The following is a 19,468-nucleotide window of genomic DNA, read 5'->3' as shown; positions in this document are numbered from 1 at the left end:
CAAAAATAAGAGACCAAACTATAAATGGGCATGTGAGCACTTCTTTTAATTTTTAAAAAGTCCTCATTATAATTATTTTTTGCCAAAACTAGAAAGAAAGAGAAAAAATAATTAACACCCCAAAATCATAATTACTTTTTTTTTTTGCTAAAATAATTATCACTACTTCTTGTTAAACTACTTTCAATCAAAATCTTTAGTCCACTTACTTTAGCTTTATAAATACCATAATCCATCATAGAAAAAAAATTATAATAATATAATTAAAGCAGTGTTGATTACAACCTCTTATTATAATTTTTTAGTCAGTTTTCACGCTTAAAATTATATGTTGAAATATTTTTTTCAATTTTTTTTCATAGTGATATTTTTTATAGTTACAATATCGTCTTCGTGAATTTTAAAAAAAAATTCAAATAGTTTACAATACCGAAAATAGAGTTCATGATATTTTAGTTTACAACGTGTATTCAAAAAATTTTAAATCTATTTTTAGCACTGTAAACTATTCGAAATTTTAAGAAAATTTACAAGAATGATATTGTGAGTATAACGAACACCGCTATGAAGAAAAATATTTCGGTATGTGTTTCTAGACACAAAAATTAATTAAGAGGTTCACAGTAACACTTTTTTAATATTAAATAAAGAAGTTTCTTATCTAAATTTCCTAAAAGTACCATGACTTAAAATGATGATATTTTCTCACACTTTCACTTTTTCAATTTACCATTATTATTAGTTGAGTGGACCTCAAACACTAGCAAATCCCATCAAAAATTATTTTTGTCTTTTGGGCTTGATGTCCCACACAAAACCCACAACCCACTAAGAATATGGGCCCTTTGATGGGGCAAAGAAAGCCCAAATGGGGTAAGAAGAGCCTTTCTTTACGAAACAAAAGAAATGTCCAAGTCAACCCAATCTAGTCGGTCGGTTGGATTGGTCCATCCCTTTCATGGGCCATGGCCCATTAATCTTGGCCCACTTTTAGTGAAATGAAGTTTTCTTGCCTCATTTTTTATTTTTTTTTTAAAAAAAGAAGAAAAAAAAAGTTTTTCTTGCCATGCCATGGCTATGTGTCTAAAATTAGGGCATGTTTGGTAGACAAGATAATATGTTGCAAGGACGGAGGCAAAACACTATCTCATGAGATCAAATACATCATTTGAAAATCGAAAAATTAAGATAAATTGCGAGAAATATAATAAAATTTATTTTTTAAGAAAAAAAAGCGAGAGGGCAAGGGGAAAGGCCACCCTAGTATGCATGTATGTAACTCGGTCCTTCCGAGTTAGGGATTATTTTATCGAGTTTTTTGTTTGGGTGTTTACAAAAGATTAAAAGTAGTTGCTTGAGTATGAGACTTTGATTAAATAGTATAGGAATCAAAGGCAAAACACAATGAATAAATTTATTTTTTATGCATATTATTCTAATCAAGATTTCTAATTAGGTATCAAGAAATCTCCATCAAAATAAATAATAAAAAAACATAATGAATTAATTCTTTATCTTCTTTGTCAATACTATTTTGAATTCTATGTTTTATAAAAATTAACGATTGAACTTTCTGTAAATGACAAATTAGACTTTGTATTTTACAATATAATACTAAATAGTATTCTGAACTGATTTTTTATCAAAATAAAACTTAATAATAATACGTTTTAAAGATTTTATGACAAAACTAGCGTATTCTGTATCCATTCGTGCTAGAAATTATTTTAAAGTTGGTTATATTAAAAAAAAATATTAAAAATTGAGTTTGAGGTCTTATTTATACTATTTAAAAAAAAATATATAATTAATTTTGCCATTTAACAAAATAAAAATTCAAATTAATAATTTTTATAATATATAAAATTTAGAATTATATTAACTATTTATCACATTTTTTAGAAGAAAGTCTTGAATGTTCCTATATTTGTCCAAGAAAAGAACTTTCATCTTTGTACATTAATTAAATGATAATTCTCTCAATTATTTTAAAAATTGATAAAAAGTAAAATTATTTTATTATTGAAGATATAATTACAATGTGTGTCTAATAGTAAAGTGAATGGTTTGAGTCAAAAGTAGTCATAGAAAAGAAACTTTTGACATTTGAGAGACCCTCAAAAGAAGAGAAGAGAATACAAATAGACTAATAGTCTAATAGTATAAGTCTAGTATAGTACTTTTTAGTACTTCTTACACCTACTTATTAGTACAATACAACACATAAAAATAAATAATTAAATATTGGGATTTGATTCCTTTGTTCACGTGACCAATTTAAACACTTTGTCTTTTTGGTGTAAGAGAAAGAAAGAATGGAAGAAATGGTAATATATAATATATGAAGAAATATTAAAAGGTACAAGAGTAGTGCTACTGTCAACCTTTTGTTGTAATCTTTTAGTTAATTTTTATGCTAAAAAATAAATCTTGAAATATTTTTTTTAATTTTTTTTTATAGGGGTGTTCGTTATGCTTACAACATCATTCCTGTAAATTTTAAAAAAATTTCGAATAATTTACAGTATCAAAAATACGTTTGAAGTTTTTTGAACGCGCATGGTAAATTGGAGTATTAGGAACTCTATTTTCGATACTGTAAACTATTCGGAATTTTTCAAAAATATACAGGGATCATACTGTAACTATAACGAATATCGCTATAAAAAAATTGAAAAAAAATACTGCTATGTAATTAGCACTCCTCAAAGTAAATAAGTATTAAAAAATATCGCTAACTAATTATAGAACGCTACTTATAAAATGTGGTGGACACTACTCAAAAAATAAGAATCTTATTTGTACATATTAGAAAGAATGAAAAGTGTTATATTTTGTGACAACAAAGATGGAAAGAATGGGCATGCAAAAACATCAAGTCATGTTATTGTTTGTTATTATTAACAATTTTCTACTCTTTCACACGCAATCACACGTGCCATTGTCATTAACTCGCACGCGCGGACAACACACTTTGACAAGACCTTTGACTTTGACCCACACCAAAGTTACTCCAAGTTTTTTCACATATTATTTAAGAAAAATGATACAAAAAATTGGTGCTGAAATATAAATATAAATGTAATTAAGTATACCGTCTTAAATAATTTAAGGTAATAATTTTTAAAAAATATCACTAATTAATTATAAGGTAATACATTTAGAAAGTACTAAGTACTAGTGATGTTCAACAATAATGTTCTATTATTTAAGAAAAATACTAAAGGACACTTTTATGAGCAGGCCCGACTTTAGGTATAGGTAGATTACGCTTGTGCCTAGGATCTACTTAGTTCAAGAGCCCAACAGGGTCGATCTTGAGAGTAGGCGAGCCAAGCATGTGTCTTGAGCCCTGAGTGTAATTATAAAAAAAATATTATAGTATATAGATAAAATATTAAATAAGAATAAAATGTAACAAATATTGTTAGGGTGTAGTTGCAAAGGATCTTACTTTAAGTCAAAATATCGATTCTCAACCTTTACTTTTCTAATTTTTAAAAAAATATTTATTGTGTAGCTATGAAAGATTGAACCTTAAAGCTCTTAAAGTTTTTAAAAGTTTTATTATTACATTAAAGCTCTAAAACTATCATTTTTATAATAATTAAACTATATATAGGGGTCCTGAAATTTAATTTTACTTTCCCATATACATTAAGATCGACCATGGGACCAAAAAAAATTCTTTTTAAAATTACACATTTTATTTTACTAATTTTGAAAAATATTACATTTTATTCTAAATAAGGGTCCAAAAATAATTTTTTCTTATGACTCACTAAATTTTAGGGCTGACCCTGCTTGTGAGGAATTGTTATTGGTGTAATTCAATATCAGATCTTATTTATTTTAATTTAATGAAGATTAGAGAGAATCACTAAGTAATTATATGTTGTCATTCTATACTGGTGCTAGGCATCTTAGTGTCTCATAGCAATGCTCGTTGGTATTTAATATTAAAGAAATGTGAAATGACACCTTAAGGTACTAAGCATCACAATACGTGACATACTATTATTAGTATATTTTAATATTAGGTCCCATATATTTTAATTTAATAAATAATATGAGGAACTACTAACCAATAATAAAATGACACATCAGTATAACATTAGACATCTCAAGATGTCAAATAATAATACTCTTAATATTACAATACAAGATTCTTAACAAAAAAAAAAGAAAGGAAATGAAACATTACGATATGAGGCGACTTTCGAATGATTTGGTAAGTGATATTGTATTCGTGCAATAATTATTAATTAAAATAAATAAAATTTGATATTTAATTATATCAATAACATTTGTGACGGTGCTAGATAATTTCGCTAAAAACTTAATAGTAGTAAAATTACCATTACAATTTAGGTTTGATTTTGAAAATTTATAATGTAAATACCATTAAATTATTTATATAAAAATAAAATTATACTTATATACCTTATTTATACTAATAAATTTTAAATAAGTAGGCTTATATAAATACACCACTCCTCTTTAAATTAAACATCACTATATCATTCTTATTATTATTTATATTACAATTCATTACTATAACAGTTACTATTCTATTATCAGGGTCAGAAATTGAAGACAGACAGAAAGAAAATCATTTACCATAGTACAACTTAAAAATATATTGTTTACTAATTATTCTCATATAAAATTGATGCCACATGACATGAATCGAAAAGACGATTGGTTAGCGATTTGACACGATTAGAAAAAGTAGCCCAATTGGAGACCATGGTAGGGTTTAAGGGCTTGAAAATGTGGGGGAGAACACACTTAGTTCAACATGGTGCAAGTGGGATGGGAAGGAAGATTGCACAACACAACACACTCTTTCTCTTTGACATTTAGTCCAACAAAATAGATGCATAAGGAAAAATGTTTCCTTTTTTTTTTTTTTTATATTGTGGGGTCTCAATTCTCAATTAATAGGGTTAAAACTTATTCTTGAAAGAAATTGTGTTTGTCTTATTAGGCACCCATTTAATCCTAAGTTCTTATGTTATACAAGTGAAATTTAACATTTTTATATTAGATACTTGGCCAAACAAACAACACAAGTAGAGGTTAGAAGGAAGTTTGAGTATCTATTTCTCTAATATATATTAATATATATACATTGACATGATACAATAATTATTATAATTTGAAAAATTTACCTACAAGCCAGTCTTCAAAAAAAAAAAAAATTAATTGTTTTTCATTTTTAATTATAACACTATAAATTACACTTTTCACTTTTTTTATTATATATATATAAAAGTTATAGATAATATTAATCTTAAAATAAAAAGTAAAATTATAGTAGTCTACAGTGACACACTATATAATAGAACACCGTGTTAGAGAGTCTCACATTGATAATGTGTTGAAACCAAATACTATATATAAGATGCATGGACTACTCCTCTCATTGTCAATTAATTTTGAGATAAAATCTCATACATTTTACCATACACTCATTTATTCTACTACTTTAACCATAAAACAAAGCAACAAAATGGTATATATAATAGTGTTGGGTTAAAGATAAATATTATACACTATATATATATATATATGATATAGGCAGTCTGATTGGAACTACTTGAATGAAAATTGTTTTTGTCTTAGGTGCCCATTTCATCCTAAGTTTTTTTTTTTTTTTTTTCATAACTCATCCTAAGTTCTTATGTTATACATATACAAGTGAAATTTAACATTTTTATATTAGATTCTTGGCCAACAAACAACACAAGTAGATGTTATAAGTTTGAGTGTGTATTTCTTTAATAAATTATTTGTGTTTGTTATTGCAAGAGGTAGAAGTAGAACCCAATTGGGAAACTCCAAATGTCTTTTTTTTTTATTATTAAAAATATTATGGATAAGATTATCGTGGTTGTTTTCTTATATGAGAAATTATATATATATTTTTTTTGATATGATTGTATATATTATATTTATTAACACATAATACTATATGAATAATTTTTAGTAACAAAATTAAAGTTAAATTTTTTAATGTGCGTATAAATTTATTTTCAACATAATAAAATATATATTTTTATAAAATTAATAATATATTTATTGTAACTTTAATAGAAATCCTCATACAACTAAAACTTATAATTTCTCTAAAAATAAAAAGAAATTCATCCAAGATCTACTTATCATATAAATTATTTTTAGTTCTATCTTTAATTATTATTATTATTTTTTTGTTTTAATTATAAAAAAAAAGGGTTAATTAAAAGTAATGGTGAAGGAGTTGTGATGTAATAATGGTGTGTGGCATTATGGGATGACTCATAATCATCATGATCACCTTTACTTACTTGGTGAAAGTGAGAGTGTATAATAAGGGACCACAACTTGATGCCATTTTCATTTTCAATATCACAATCAAAACAAACAACAACACATCATAGTACTTTGTTTTAATCTCCTCCATCTTAATATTTCATAACATAACATAATATACATCTTAGAATTTTACACATATGCCCTTTTTCAATACTCTTAATTTGTACATTGCCCAATTCCTTAAAACCCTACAAAAATGACATTACTAACCAAAGGTTTCAACTTTGTCTTGCTCAAGGATGAAATTTCGTTTCGTTCGGTCTATTATTTGTTTGATCTAAGATTTGATCGATCGATCGATTATTAATTATTGAAATTTGAAACATATATAAAATCAAGTCCAAGAAAATGTACCCTTTCTTTTTAAACCTAAATACACATGCTTTTGTACGACACTAATAAAAGTGTACAATGACATAAATTAATAGCATGTGATACTTAAAATACATTCAATTCTCTTTTGATATTTTTTTTTTCAATATTATGAAAAGAAGAATGTGTGTGGAGTAGCATGTGTTGGCATGGCCCTAGTGTCAATGACTAAATTATCCAATGACCAATTTATGATTTCTTCTAAATAAGCTTTAGAAGTTTCATTAGTGATCATCTTAAGTCATTTCTAACTGGCCTATAAAATGTCAAAAATAGTATAGTTTCACACTAAATAAATAATCCAACTAGATTATTGCATACCTAAACCTATAAATAAGATTGTCTATAATAGTATTTCACAAAATTTAGTGGACATTGTAGATCACGATAAGATTATTTTCTTTAGTTTTTAAATTAAATAATAGTTGAATAATTAAATTTCTTGGATATATATGTATTATTTGTATTTATATATGTATATAATAATAAATAATTTATTTTTAGTATTATAGTTCAAAATAAAAATAAATTTATTGCTAAAATTATATTTTTTTTTAATATTAGTTTAACATCAAAGTTTGGTCTCATCGAGTTTTCTATTGGGAGAACATAAAGGAATAAAATATATTTGGTTTTTGGGCCAATTTTGTGTTAAGATAAGAAAAGGGGTCACATATAAATTAAATTCATATATTTGCATGGGAATGGGGTATTGTTGTTATGTCTAATAAAGAAAATGCAAAAGATTAAAAGAAAGATATGGTAATGGTTGGCCATGATTGTGAAATTAGGCATTCAAAATTGGCCCACAAATTAATTAGATAAGAGCTTTGGAATAATTGAGGAACAATTTTTCGAATGGATGCATTCAAGTTATTTTTGTGCCAAAAGTATCAAAAAATATATATTATCATATTTTAGTATTTATTTTATTAAATTTATATTATGTATTTGATGATATGTTAAGTTATCCATCAATAATTTTCTATAATTTAAAAATATTTTTTAAAAAGTTATTTTTTACATTATAAATTATTTAAAATGTATATTATGACCACAATAGGTCATATAATCAATAATCTATTTTTTCAATAAAATACTAATTAATTTTTTAATATTATTTCATTTTATCCATAATTAAAATTATAGTTTATCATTTCTTTTTTTTTAAAAAAAAAAAAAAGAAAACTAAGTATGTATAAATTATAGAAAAATTCTATATTACTCCAAAGGACCGATATCGTTCTGTTTAGAAAAAAATTTTAATATAATTTTTTTTATACTTATTTAAGATTAACTGTAAACTTCAAAAACTATGAATAGTTTACAATAAATTAAAGTTCAAATAGTTATTTATTATATTTACATACATATATATACAACTAAAATATTTTCCTAAATACTTAAACAAATAAAAAAAAATATACCAAAATAATTTTGTTTAAGGTTGTACAATCAAATTAACCTAAATTATAATATATGATCAAATAAAGTATATATCTTTGTGCATAAAATTGTTTCTTCTTGTGATTTTTCTAAACAAACATGGTTAAAAACCAAAGCTAATTAAAGTCAATTATCTTCATAGACAAAAATGCAACCTTCATAATTTTCTTGTTTTTTTAAGAAATAAATAAGAGGATAAATATTATTTTGGATATTAAATATTTTATAAAAATTATTTATTAGATCATTATTTATTTTGTTAAATAACAATTTAAATTTGTATTTTTTTAAATGGTATAAAATAGTACTCTAAACTCAATTTTTGTTAAAATAAAACTTAATAATAACTTGATTAGAGGTGTTATGACCAGATTAATTGTATTTTTTGCATATATTCTTGCTAGAAATGGGTCGATTTTAGGTTGGTAATATTAAAAAAATAATTAAAGAAAATTGAACTTAATGTATTATTATGTATCATTTTATAAAATACATAATCGATTTATCATTTAACAAAATAGGAAGCTGATCATTAACTTTTGCAAAACACAAGGTCAAAAATAATATTAAAGTAAGTTTACATAACACCCCTTAAAAGGATATTTCAGTGGACTCTTTATCTGTTTTAATATACAAAAGAGTTTTTTAGTCATTTTTTTATCATAATCACGTACGTTATAGTTATTTAGACCATTTATAAATTTTCAGAAAATTTTGAATAGTTTACAATGTCAAAAATAATCCTAACTTACATATTTTGTAACACGAGCAATTATTTTTCTTATACATATGGTAAGTAACTGTTTAAACCCAATTTTTAGTACTATAAATTATTTATAATTTCTTAAAAATTTATAAGTAATCCTAAATGGCTGCAACATATACAATCATAAAAAAATAACTATTTTTTTTTTTTTTCTGAATGATAAAATAAATAAAGAAAATATCAAAACGACCTTTTAGATGTCTACTACAAAATTTCCAGTAGTATTTTTTTTAATGAATAATTTCTAATAATATTTACACTAAATAAAAATTCAACCTTTATTTTTTTTTTTTGAAAGGAAGCGTTCAATAGATAGAGACAGCTAAATCTCGAGGTTATTACAAAAGATATTCTTAAGAATAAACGAGATAAATAATTGACCAAACTGAAACTCAATTTACCATATTATGGGTTATAAAGTTACAAATTATAATAATACTACAAAATAAGCAAGCAATAAAGAGTATTGTTATTAAGCACTAATGGTGATCAATTACTTCTATAAGTAGCGTCCTATAACTAATTAATGATATTTTTTAAAAGTTATTCTCTTAAATTATACGAGATCTAATATTTAATTATACTAATAGTAATATAATATTTAAAAAAATGATAAACATCAATAATAGTTTTTAAGAAGAGTATTTTTATTAGGCACCAGTAGTGCCTAGCACCTTCTCGGCATGTCGCATTGTGATTGATTAGCGATACTTCCTAAAAATTATTATACTAAATTATATGAGACCTAATACTTAATTAGACCAATAGTAATATTAACACATAAGAGAGTACCATTTGCACCCTTTTTGCACACTTTAGCATTTAATAATTCTCAATAACAAAAGATACCATAAAGTTACAAGTTACAAGTTTACAACCTTTATTTTTTTTTATTCATATATTTTCTCTTTCTATACTAAAATATATAAATAACACTAATATGTCAAGCCAAAGGATCGATCCAAATTCCAAAGCTTTTTCCTTTCTTCCACCCTTTGGTGACCACCACTTCTCTCTCTCTCTCTCTCTCTCTCTCTCTCTCTCTCTCTCTCTCTCTCTCTCTAGATTACAGCTTGTTCATGGTTAAAGAACTGAACTTTATTCCAATTAAAGTGTTAATGAAGTGAAAGAGAAGCAAAAAATGGGTGAAGAAGAACATGGGTATCTTCCATGGCCACCTATTGGAGCTCCACTAAACATGGAAAGAGATGACAATGGAAGAAGCTTTGATAGCTCTGTCAATGCAGTTTCATTTGGGTTTGTAGCAACTGCTATTTTGATTTCCATGTTCTTAGTTATGGCTATCTTTGAAAAATTCCTTAGACCCAATTCTCCACCGGCTTTAGCCCCTTCCTCCGGTCACCGGAGAAATGGTGATATTGAAAATGGCCAGTTAGGGTATAATGGTAAATTTGCTCATTCTTCTCCAAAGGTTAGAACTTTATATCTTATCTCATTCTTATCAATTATGGGTCTGTCTCCATTTTTTATAATCAGCTCTAAATTTACATAAAAATTCAATCTTGAAAAGTGAAAACCCCCAAAAAGGAGAATTTGGTATTTTCGTAAGAAATCTTTGACAAAGTTTTTTCCTTTGTGTTTGTGAACTTTCACATTGGTCATTTTCCATTATTGACAGCTTTTTTTTCCAACATCTTTTCATGTTTAAAGATGTTTTATTTTGTTGTGATTATTGATTATATCTAAGAATTAGAATAAGTAAAAAGTATAAAATCATAAAAACCGGATTTAATCAGAACTCCCCGGTTAAGCGTGTTTGGACGAGAGCAGTACTCCTTATCTATTGAAAAAGAAAAAAAAACCAAAAACCAATCAACAAATAGACTTCAATTCATTCACATTTGGTTTTGTGTTTTTGAATAATTTTTTTTTATGAGACAAACACCTTTATTATCTTTGTGTGAAGTCATTGCTTTTCAAATAACTAATGCTGTCTAGTAATTATGAATGTTGTTGTTTTTAGAGAGAGAGAGAGGTCCCATTAAAGTAGTTGTCTGTTGAGTAGTTGGGTATTTGGTCCCAAACAAAATTGGGTTTTGGGACTGTTTGTACTAGCTCTATCATGACCCACCATTGTGTTTTTTGGCCTTTGGTTACATCACTACCAAGCTTTTATGATACTAATCTCTCATGGCCTATACACACAAACACACCTGGTCAACCCTTCTTTGTAAATTGTAAACATGTTTTTTTAAGTCCTTTTCTTCTTATTTATTAAAACTATTTTGCCTTCATTTTCTTGTTCCAATCCAATTTTCTCTACTAATATTCTAATATTGTTTGTTGTTGTTGTTATGGCCTTTTTTCATACTTATGAAAGACATGAAGAACTATTCATTTTTCAAGTTAAATTTAGAGCCTTCATTTTTGCCTTATCTGAAATCCAATTACCTCTAGTGAATGAAGAAAGCTAGTTATGGAAATTGTTGAAATGAGTTTTTCATTTCATTTCTTACTTTAATAAGGTATGAACTAGTCTATCATGTAGAGCAAGACGATCAGTAACTTTTACAAAATACTTGTTGTAATAATCTCAAGTCGGTTATATTTCCATAGATATCGAAATCCATGGATTTTCGATTCTCTATGGAAAAAGATATATTGCTTAAAGTAAATTGGTATCTCGAAAATTTGAACTTTAATTTCTTGGAGCCCTCATTTTTGCCTAATTTGAAATCAATTACCTCTAGTGGAAAATTTTTTGAGCTAAATTTGATGAACTTGTAATTCTTGATCCTCAATTGTCTTAATTTTGAGCTAAGGGAGGAAATTTTCATGTTTATGAATTGATTTTCGAGATGGTTAGTTGACATCGAATGCCTTCGAGTGTCTATTTCGACCCGAAGAACTGTTCCTTTTTTCGGGTTTGTTTTGTTTTTACAAGCAAAATTGGAAATTAGCCTTATATGGTTTGTGTTAAAGTTCTTTATGCAAATGTTTGTGTTTGATTATTTCCCATATATTTGGACTTTTAGACAACACTTCTTCATAGCTTTTTTAGGTAAGAATTAAGTAAATGGATTCATCTATTGATTATTTTCCTCTAGTGGGGTCTTTTAATATCCATTAAATTTTACTTATGTATATACTAATTATCACTTAAGAAAGTGAAAAAGCCAAAGATTATAACATGAATCACCACAAAAATATCAAATTATTGGCTTTACATTTGTTTAGTATTAATTTGCATTATTTTCTTTCCAAACAAACCATTCTATCAAGGAAATCCAAGATCACATTAGCATTAATTATGGATAATTATGTTTATCAAGTTTGTGTTTTTAAATTGTGACTAATGACCCACTTTATTATTAGTGCTCTAATTAGTTTTGCATAATTTAGTTAGTAGATGAAATAAATAAATGGCTCATTAGTGGAAATCTACATACATAGCTCATTATTGTGTCAATCTCCAAATAATGCATCTTTTAGATCATTTTGGTGCTTATTTTATTGTGTTGTCTAATCCAATTCTTCTCTTAACCCTTGTAGATGACATTTTACTCAAGTGGAATATCGGTGTTGATGCCCGGAGATGAAATTCCGACGTTTATTGCTCAACCGGCCCCCATGGTACGGTGTCCACCCGAACGCATTTCATGGCCGCAACATCATCAAGCTTCGTTTCCAAACCCTCCCTCGAGCTCGTCTAGGGTACAAGTTGAAAACCGAACGTGACAAGTCCTATTGTTTCTTTTTTTTATCGCGATTTTCTCGAAATTGAATCATGCTTAGAGCTTTTTGATTTTTGTATATATCATTCATATGTATTAGCCAGGCTAAATGCACTTTGTTTTTGACCATGTTAATTTCATCATGGTTCTTTTTAGATGATTCCCAAATTTTGATTTTGTGATGGATTGTATGATTTTCTCCATCATAATGATCAATCTTTCAATGTAAAAAAAGAAAAAGAAAATGTAATTAAGCTGGCTTATTATGGTATTAAAGAGAGAGGTAGGTTCCAATTTTAAACTTTTGTATTTATTTATTAATTTTTTTTCGCAATAACAGTTTCATTGATAAGAGAGTAAATACTATTTTCAATTTTGTGTTTTACAAAAGTGATAAATTGGTATAAATAGGATTTTGTGTGCAATTTTCAATTATTTTTTTAATATAATTAATTTGAAGACAATTTCTAGCATGTAATCAATTTTATTATAATACTTTTAAATTGAGCTATTATAAAGTTTTATAGTGGTAAAAAATCAATTCCATTTTATTTTTACTATTTTAAAAGATACATAATTTATTTTATTATATAACAAAACATATATGATTCATAATTTTTATAAAAATACAGGAATAAAATAGTATTTACTCTTACAAAAAATATTCATAATCCTTGAGAAAAGAAGTGTTATCATTCTAATCATCTTTATAAACATTAACATTGTTTAGCCATATACAAACAAAAGCCCAATTTATAGTTTGGATTAAAGCCCAATTGTAAGTGCCCAATTTATAGGTTTGTTGAGCCTAATTATTATGTTATAAATTCATTGGTCACTTAGTTGGCTAATTTTTATTTTTATGGTTTTTTTTTGGCAAAGTTTACAAAAAAAAAATGTTCTTGTGGGAAAATTACTCATTATATATATTTTTTTTCATATTTTTAATTCTTGTTTTTTAATTTTCCTATAAAATAACTAATTAAAAAAATTATATTTTTGCACAAATTATATAAAAATTCATAAAATGTGTAATTTTAATTCTTAGTTTGATGTCCCAACCCCACACAAAAAATTGGTCTACTCTATTGTTATCAATGCAAATATTTTGATAACAACTAAAGTAAAGAAAATATCTATGGAAAGTCAACATGTAACTATAATAAATCCTTTAACATGAAGCTAACTCCTTGAGATTAATAACTCAATGTAATTTTCCAAAAAAAAAAAAAAAAATCAATGTATTTGTTTATACAATATAAAAGGAATTAGCTTTTCCATAAGAATTTTTGAAAAATTATATTTAAATTTGTAATAATTTATATAATTCTTAACTTAATCACAAAATATATATTTTTTTATAAAAAAAAAAATATTTATATAATAGTTATCCAAATTAAAAAATAATTTTTCTTAAGTTAAAACTTTTACTTTGCTTATATTTTTATCTATATATGTATAAGTAGAAGCTTACCTAAAGGGCCGATAAGCTATGCCTATTATCTTGTATTCTTTAAAATAATATTAATAAAAAAATTATTTATTATAATAATAATAAGGCTCATGCTAACTTTTTTTCTTTGTCACCTAATTTGGTTGTCAATTAGGCTTATGATTATCTCTCTCTCGATAGGTTATCTTAAAGTTAATACTGATACATCTCAATCCTATTCTAGTCTTGATATGGTTGTTCGTGACCATTATGAAAGTGTTCTTGCTTCAGTAGTTTGGCGTCTGGAAGGTCGTTTTGACCTGAAAGTGGCAGGGGATTTTGCTCTTCGAAAAGCTATGTTCACTGCCAGCTTTTTGAGTATGATTACATCATCTTTGAGCTAGATTGTTTCATTGTTGTTCAAAAGCTTCAAAAACAAGTTACTCTTAAATTCTTCATTGGGGCTTGTCTTATCTAACTTTAGTTGTGTTATTTTCAGCTTCAATCATGTTTGTTTTAAGCAGTGTTCTAAATCTTTTAATATTGTTGTCTACATCTTAGTTAAATTCGCATTAATTGCAACTTGTAACAATGTATGGTATAGTCGAGTTATTCAAGTTGTATTAATTAGAAAATTAAATAAATCGTGATACAAAATTTGTATATAATCTTAAGCACAATTATAATTATATAAGAATTAGGTATACATAAGTGATTGATCCATATCAATTATCTTAATTTGATAGTGCAATACTATCAATTAAGTCTTTCTCCTTAAATCTCTATATCAGAAGTATTTTTATTTACATGATTATCAAAATGTATACAATTATGATAAGACAATATGTACTTATAGAATTTGGGTTTGAGACTTAGCTATATAACTGTAGTTGGACTCGATCTGCTTATCAAATGCTTTAGTTAACTAGAAAAGTTCACACTTTTACTTTAACTAGACTTTACACACACAGATGCTAAGCTCATTAACTATTGATCACTAACAATACGAGCTAACATAGCAAAAAATTATTAAATCAACCTATATTTTATTAAAACTAATAAAAGTTAATGTAAGCTTAAGTCTAATAGTATTTTTTTTTTACGTAGTGATTAGAATTACTCGTAAATTTACAATGCAAAAATTTACAATGCAAAAATTTACACACATCGCAATTAGTCTTACCTTATAGAAGATACTATTATTTAATAAATTCTCCCCTACCTTTTGTTAATTTCATTGCTCTTAGTGTTAATAATTGACACCCTTTTCCTCAAAAAAATAAAATAATAATAATAATAATAACATTTTGTTTCAACTATTTTGGCATGTATTGAATAAAATGGAAAGTAGAGAAACCCGCCGTGATTGGCTTTGGCACCATGCATTGTTCCTTAGTTGACATATGAGATTCACAAATACATTTTATTTATTTATTTATTTTAGTAAAATTCATTCAACATTAATTCGGAACAAAGCTTTATATGCAAAATAATAATTTTTTAGGAGAATTATCCTATATATTATTTTTTTAACTTTTTTTTTAAATTTACGGTTTGAATTTCTAAAGTGGTTGCAGCGCTAGTTGCAATAAGGGTTTCTATACGATTTTTTGTTGCAATTTAAGTTGCAGCGCTAGTTGCAATAAGAGTTTTCAGATAGAATGCCGTAAAAAAAAATGATTTGAAGTGTAAAAATGAAAAAGCCTTCTTTTTTTATCAATTATATTTATTTAATTTAAATTTATTATTTTGAACGTACTTATATATAATATTGGAGCTTTTTTATTTTTACATTTTAAAACAATTTTTTTACGGAATTCTACACAGATTCTCATATAGAAACTGACAGAATAACTTAAATTGCAACTAAAATTTGTATAACAATCCACATAGAAACTCTTGAAACAACTCAAATTACAAATTTAAAAAAAAAATTAAAAAATAATATATAAAGTAATTCTCCTACAATATCTTAATGCATACTTAGTTTCTAAATAAATACCAAAATTAGTACATATTTTATTTCAATAAATTACACCGAATCCAAAATACAATAATATGATTTGGTTTGGTTTTTGTGGGTGGGAGGACCAACTTTAATTATTCAAGTCTATTCCACACATGATGTATTGCTGTCCCATTTGGCTACATGGTCAAAAAGAGGATATAACTTCCTTTTCCACACATCACAATGCTTCTTCTAACCTCACTCCAAATTATTATTCATAAATGTTCAATAGTAGTAGTGGGGTCTAGTACCACTTAATTACGTTATATTATTATTGGTATAATTTAATATCGAGTTTTTACTTTTTTTATTCCCCTAATGATATTGATACCTAAGGCTAACTCCAATAAAACTATTTGTATATTAAAATTTATCGGTCAAGTGGAGTCAAATAGAGTCATAAAATAATATTTTATAGCATATATCAAAAATAGATTACAACTAGTCCTCACACCACTTAAAGATATTATATTATTATGGGTAAATACTATTTTAGACCCTGTGTTTTGTAAAAGTTACAGATTGGACCCTGTGTTTTGTTAAATGACAAAATTGACCTTGTATTTTCTAAAATAGTAAAAATAGGACCCTAAGCTTAATTTTTGACAACTTCTTTTTTTAATACAACCAACTTGAAGACAATACTTAATACGAACAGATACAATAAATGTAAACAGTTTTGTCATAGCACTTTTAGATCGGATTATAATTAAACTTTATTTTGACAAAAAATCAATTCAGGGTCCTATATGTACTATTTTAGAAAATACAGGGTCCATTTTGTCATTTAACAAAATACAGAGTCCAATTGGTAACTTTTGTAAAACAAAAGGTCCAAAATGGTATTTACCCTATTATTATTGGTATAATTTAATATCACTTTTCACATTTGTTTTTTATGTCATGAATGATATTAGTGAATTTTATTAACTTTTATTGGCGAAGTAGAATCAAATAAGGTCATAAAATATTTTATTTTATAGTAGACACCAGAAATTAGTTACAGCCACTCGAGTTGCTCTAATACCACTTAAAATGTTATATTATTATTGAAATAATTTAATGACAGTATTCATATTTACTTTTTGTGCCTATGATAAATTGATTTTATATACAACCTCGCAAATTATAAATCCATGAGAGAAGAAAGGATATCAACTAAGCACACAAGTTCTCTATTCATTTTAAGAGCATTTTGAACTAGTCTATCTCCATTATTATTAGTTGAACGACGAGTTTGAACTAAGAATTATAGAAAACTAGACAACAAATTTGCAGTTCTTTTAACAAAGATTCAAGATCATCAAAAAAAATGAATTACGCTTAAAAAGACAAACATTAACAACCGCTAAACAATTAAACTCAAATTATAAATAAAACCCAATAATTAGAGCGCAATCCATTCACATTATGTTACTCAATAACTATTATAGAATGGCCAACAAGCTACAACATAAAAACATCCACATCATAATAATATTTTCACTTAATAATTATTATAAAAAATTACTAACTACTCATAAATAATAGAGTAATTTGCGGCATAAATACCTAAGTTTAACTCCCAGTTGTAAATAAATACCTAAGTTTAATTTTTGGCGGTAATAATACCTAAGTTATAATTCTGGAACTTTTGTAGGTACCTGATTATTAATTGTTAAGTAAATTACCACGTGGCAATTCTTAATTGGTCCAAGTCATTAAATTTTTATTTTTTTTAAAAAAATCAATTAAAATATACCAATAAGAAAATGACACGTGGATAATGACATAATATTTTAACGGTTAGGTACCTACAGAGTTCCAAAAATATAACTTAGGTATTATTACCGCCAAAAATTAAACTTAAGTATTTATTTATAACTGGGAATTAAACTTAAATATTTATGCCACAAATTACTCTAAATAATATATAACTTACTTTATATTAATGTTATAATGTTAGACAATACTTAATAACAATTCTCCCATATTATTAACCATCATTCTTTCTCATCTATACATATATTATGATATTTATCCTAAAGAGAATTGCTAAAGTGTAATTATAGTGTAATTTAATATATATATATATATTTTTAATTTAATAATTATTTTAAAAAAAATCAATAAGCTATATGTCTAATACACTCAATATTTTGTCCAAAAACTAATTCACAAAAGTGACACACAAAAGTATCTAATGTCACATAATAACATTAGAAAAATATCTATTATTTTCATTCTTTATTATTTTAAAAGAAATTATTAATTTAATATTGTAGCAATATAATAATAAAAACTAGGGCAGAGTAAACATGGGAGTCCCACAAAGTATAAGATATGTAAATAATTCACATGGAAAAACGACAAACGGATTAAAACATCATTGGAGTTTGGATATGGAATCCTAGGGCTCAATACACCTAATATATCAAACTAAATCAAGAATAATCAACTCTCTCAAAAAAAAAAAAAAAAAACAAAACAAAAAGAATAATCAACATCTCATATTATTTTATTATTAGAAAATTACTAAAAAAATATTATTGGTATTTAACAACTACTCAGTGTCATACTGTAATTAAATATCGAGTGTTATATAACTTAAGAAAATAATTTTTAAACAGTATTATTAATTAATCGCGAAACGCTACTTATAAAATATCTTGAATATTATTAGTGCTTAATAACAATACTCTCATTATTAAGTAATAATAATGCATATACTATCTACATTTATAACAATACTTACCATTATATCACTACTTGAGTATTTGCAAAAACAACATACCCAAATGAATCAATTAATGAAATCTCATGTTATGGGAATTTATTATTGTTTGCTTTTGCAACAATGCACTTGAATTTCAATAAATTAGAAACTTGTTCCAAATTATAATTTAAAATAGTGTAGTGCAAACTTTTTTTTTTATCTGAAGAAGGGGATTGGGTGGTGCAGATCTCTTCCTCATCCTTTTAGTCATTTTGGCAATCTCGAGGACTACGTGTTAACAATATAGGTTTTATATCTCAACTTTTTTTAATTGGGTCATCGATAATCACCTCAAAAATTCCCATCACACAAATGACATCAATTTAAATTCCTTTCAAGAAGGGCTATGGTAGATTTCGAACCCTTGATCCAAGCAAGAGAGGATGCCAGTAAAGACAATCCCTACCACTACACCACACAACTCGCAGTTAGTGTAGTGCAAACTTGTGATATCTTTTTTGTCATATAATAATATAATCAAACTTTTGAATAGTTAAAGAATAAATGAATGGAAATTTATATAGTACATCTTCTTAAAGGGTGTTTTGGTAAATTCGCGTATGTGGTAATTATTTAAGACCACTTTAATAACTTGTAGTATCGAAAATAATTTATAAGTATTTTAAATAACTAT

At 25.8% G+C, this 19,468-nt stretch overlaps 1 protein-coding gene across 1 annotated transcript; it reads left to right on the top strand.

Moving 5' to 3' along the window:
• Positions 1-9,897: 9,897 nt before the first annotated feature.
• Positions 9,898-12,940, top strand: LOC115696937 (uncharacterized). The gene is made up of 2 exons (XM_030623832.2): positions 9,898-10,376; positions 12,458-12,940. Exons 1-2 carry the CDS (start codon positions 10,086-10,088, stop codon positions 12,641-12,643), a joined length of 477 nt encoding a protein of 158 aa, XP_030479692.1. The 5' UTR covers positions 9,898-10,085; the 3' UTR covers positions 12,644-12,940.
• The last annotated feature ends 6,528 nt before the right edge of the window (positions 12,941-19,468 follow it).

Source organism: Cannabis sativa, chromosome 7, assembly GCF_029168945.1.
Source record: "Cannabis sativa cultivar Pink pepper isolate KNU-18-1 chromosome 7, ASM2916894v1, whole genome shotgun sequence".
NCBI classification, from domain to species: domain Eukaryota; kingdom Viridiplantae; phylum Streptophyta; class Magnoliopsida; order Rosales; family Cannabaceae; genus Cannabis; species Cannabis sativa.
Note: the sequence above shows the minus strand (reverse complement) of the source record. Positions and strands in the feature narration are given on the sequence as shown.

What these genes read in the sequence shown, in the direction of transcription:
- LOC115696937 (XM_030623832.2), top strand. Translation starts at nt 10,086, where the DNA reads ATGGGTGAAGAAGAACATGGGTATCTTCCATGGCCACCTATTGGAGCT. An exon ending in TTGCTCATTCTTCTCCAAAG is followed by an intron (nt 10,377 to 12,457) that starts GTTAGAACTTTA and finishes TAACCCTTGTAG; the next exon opens with ATGACATTTTACTCAAGTGG.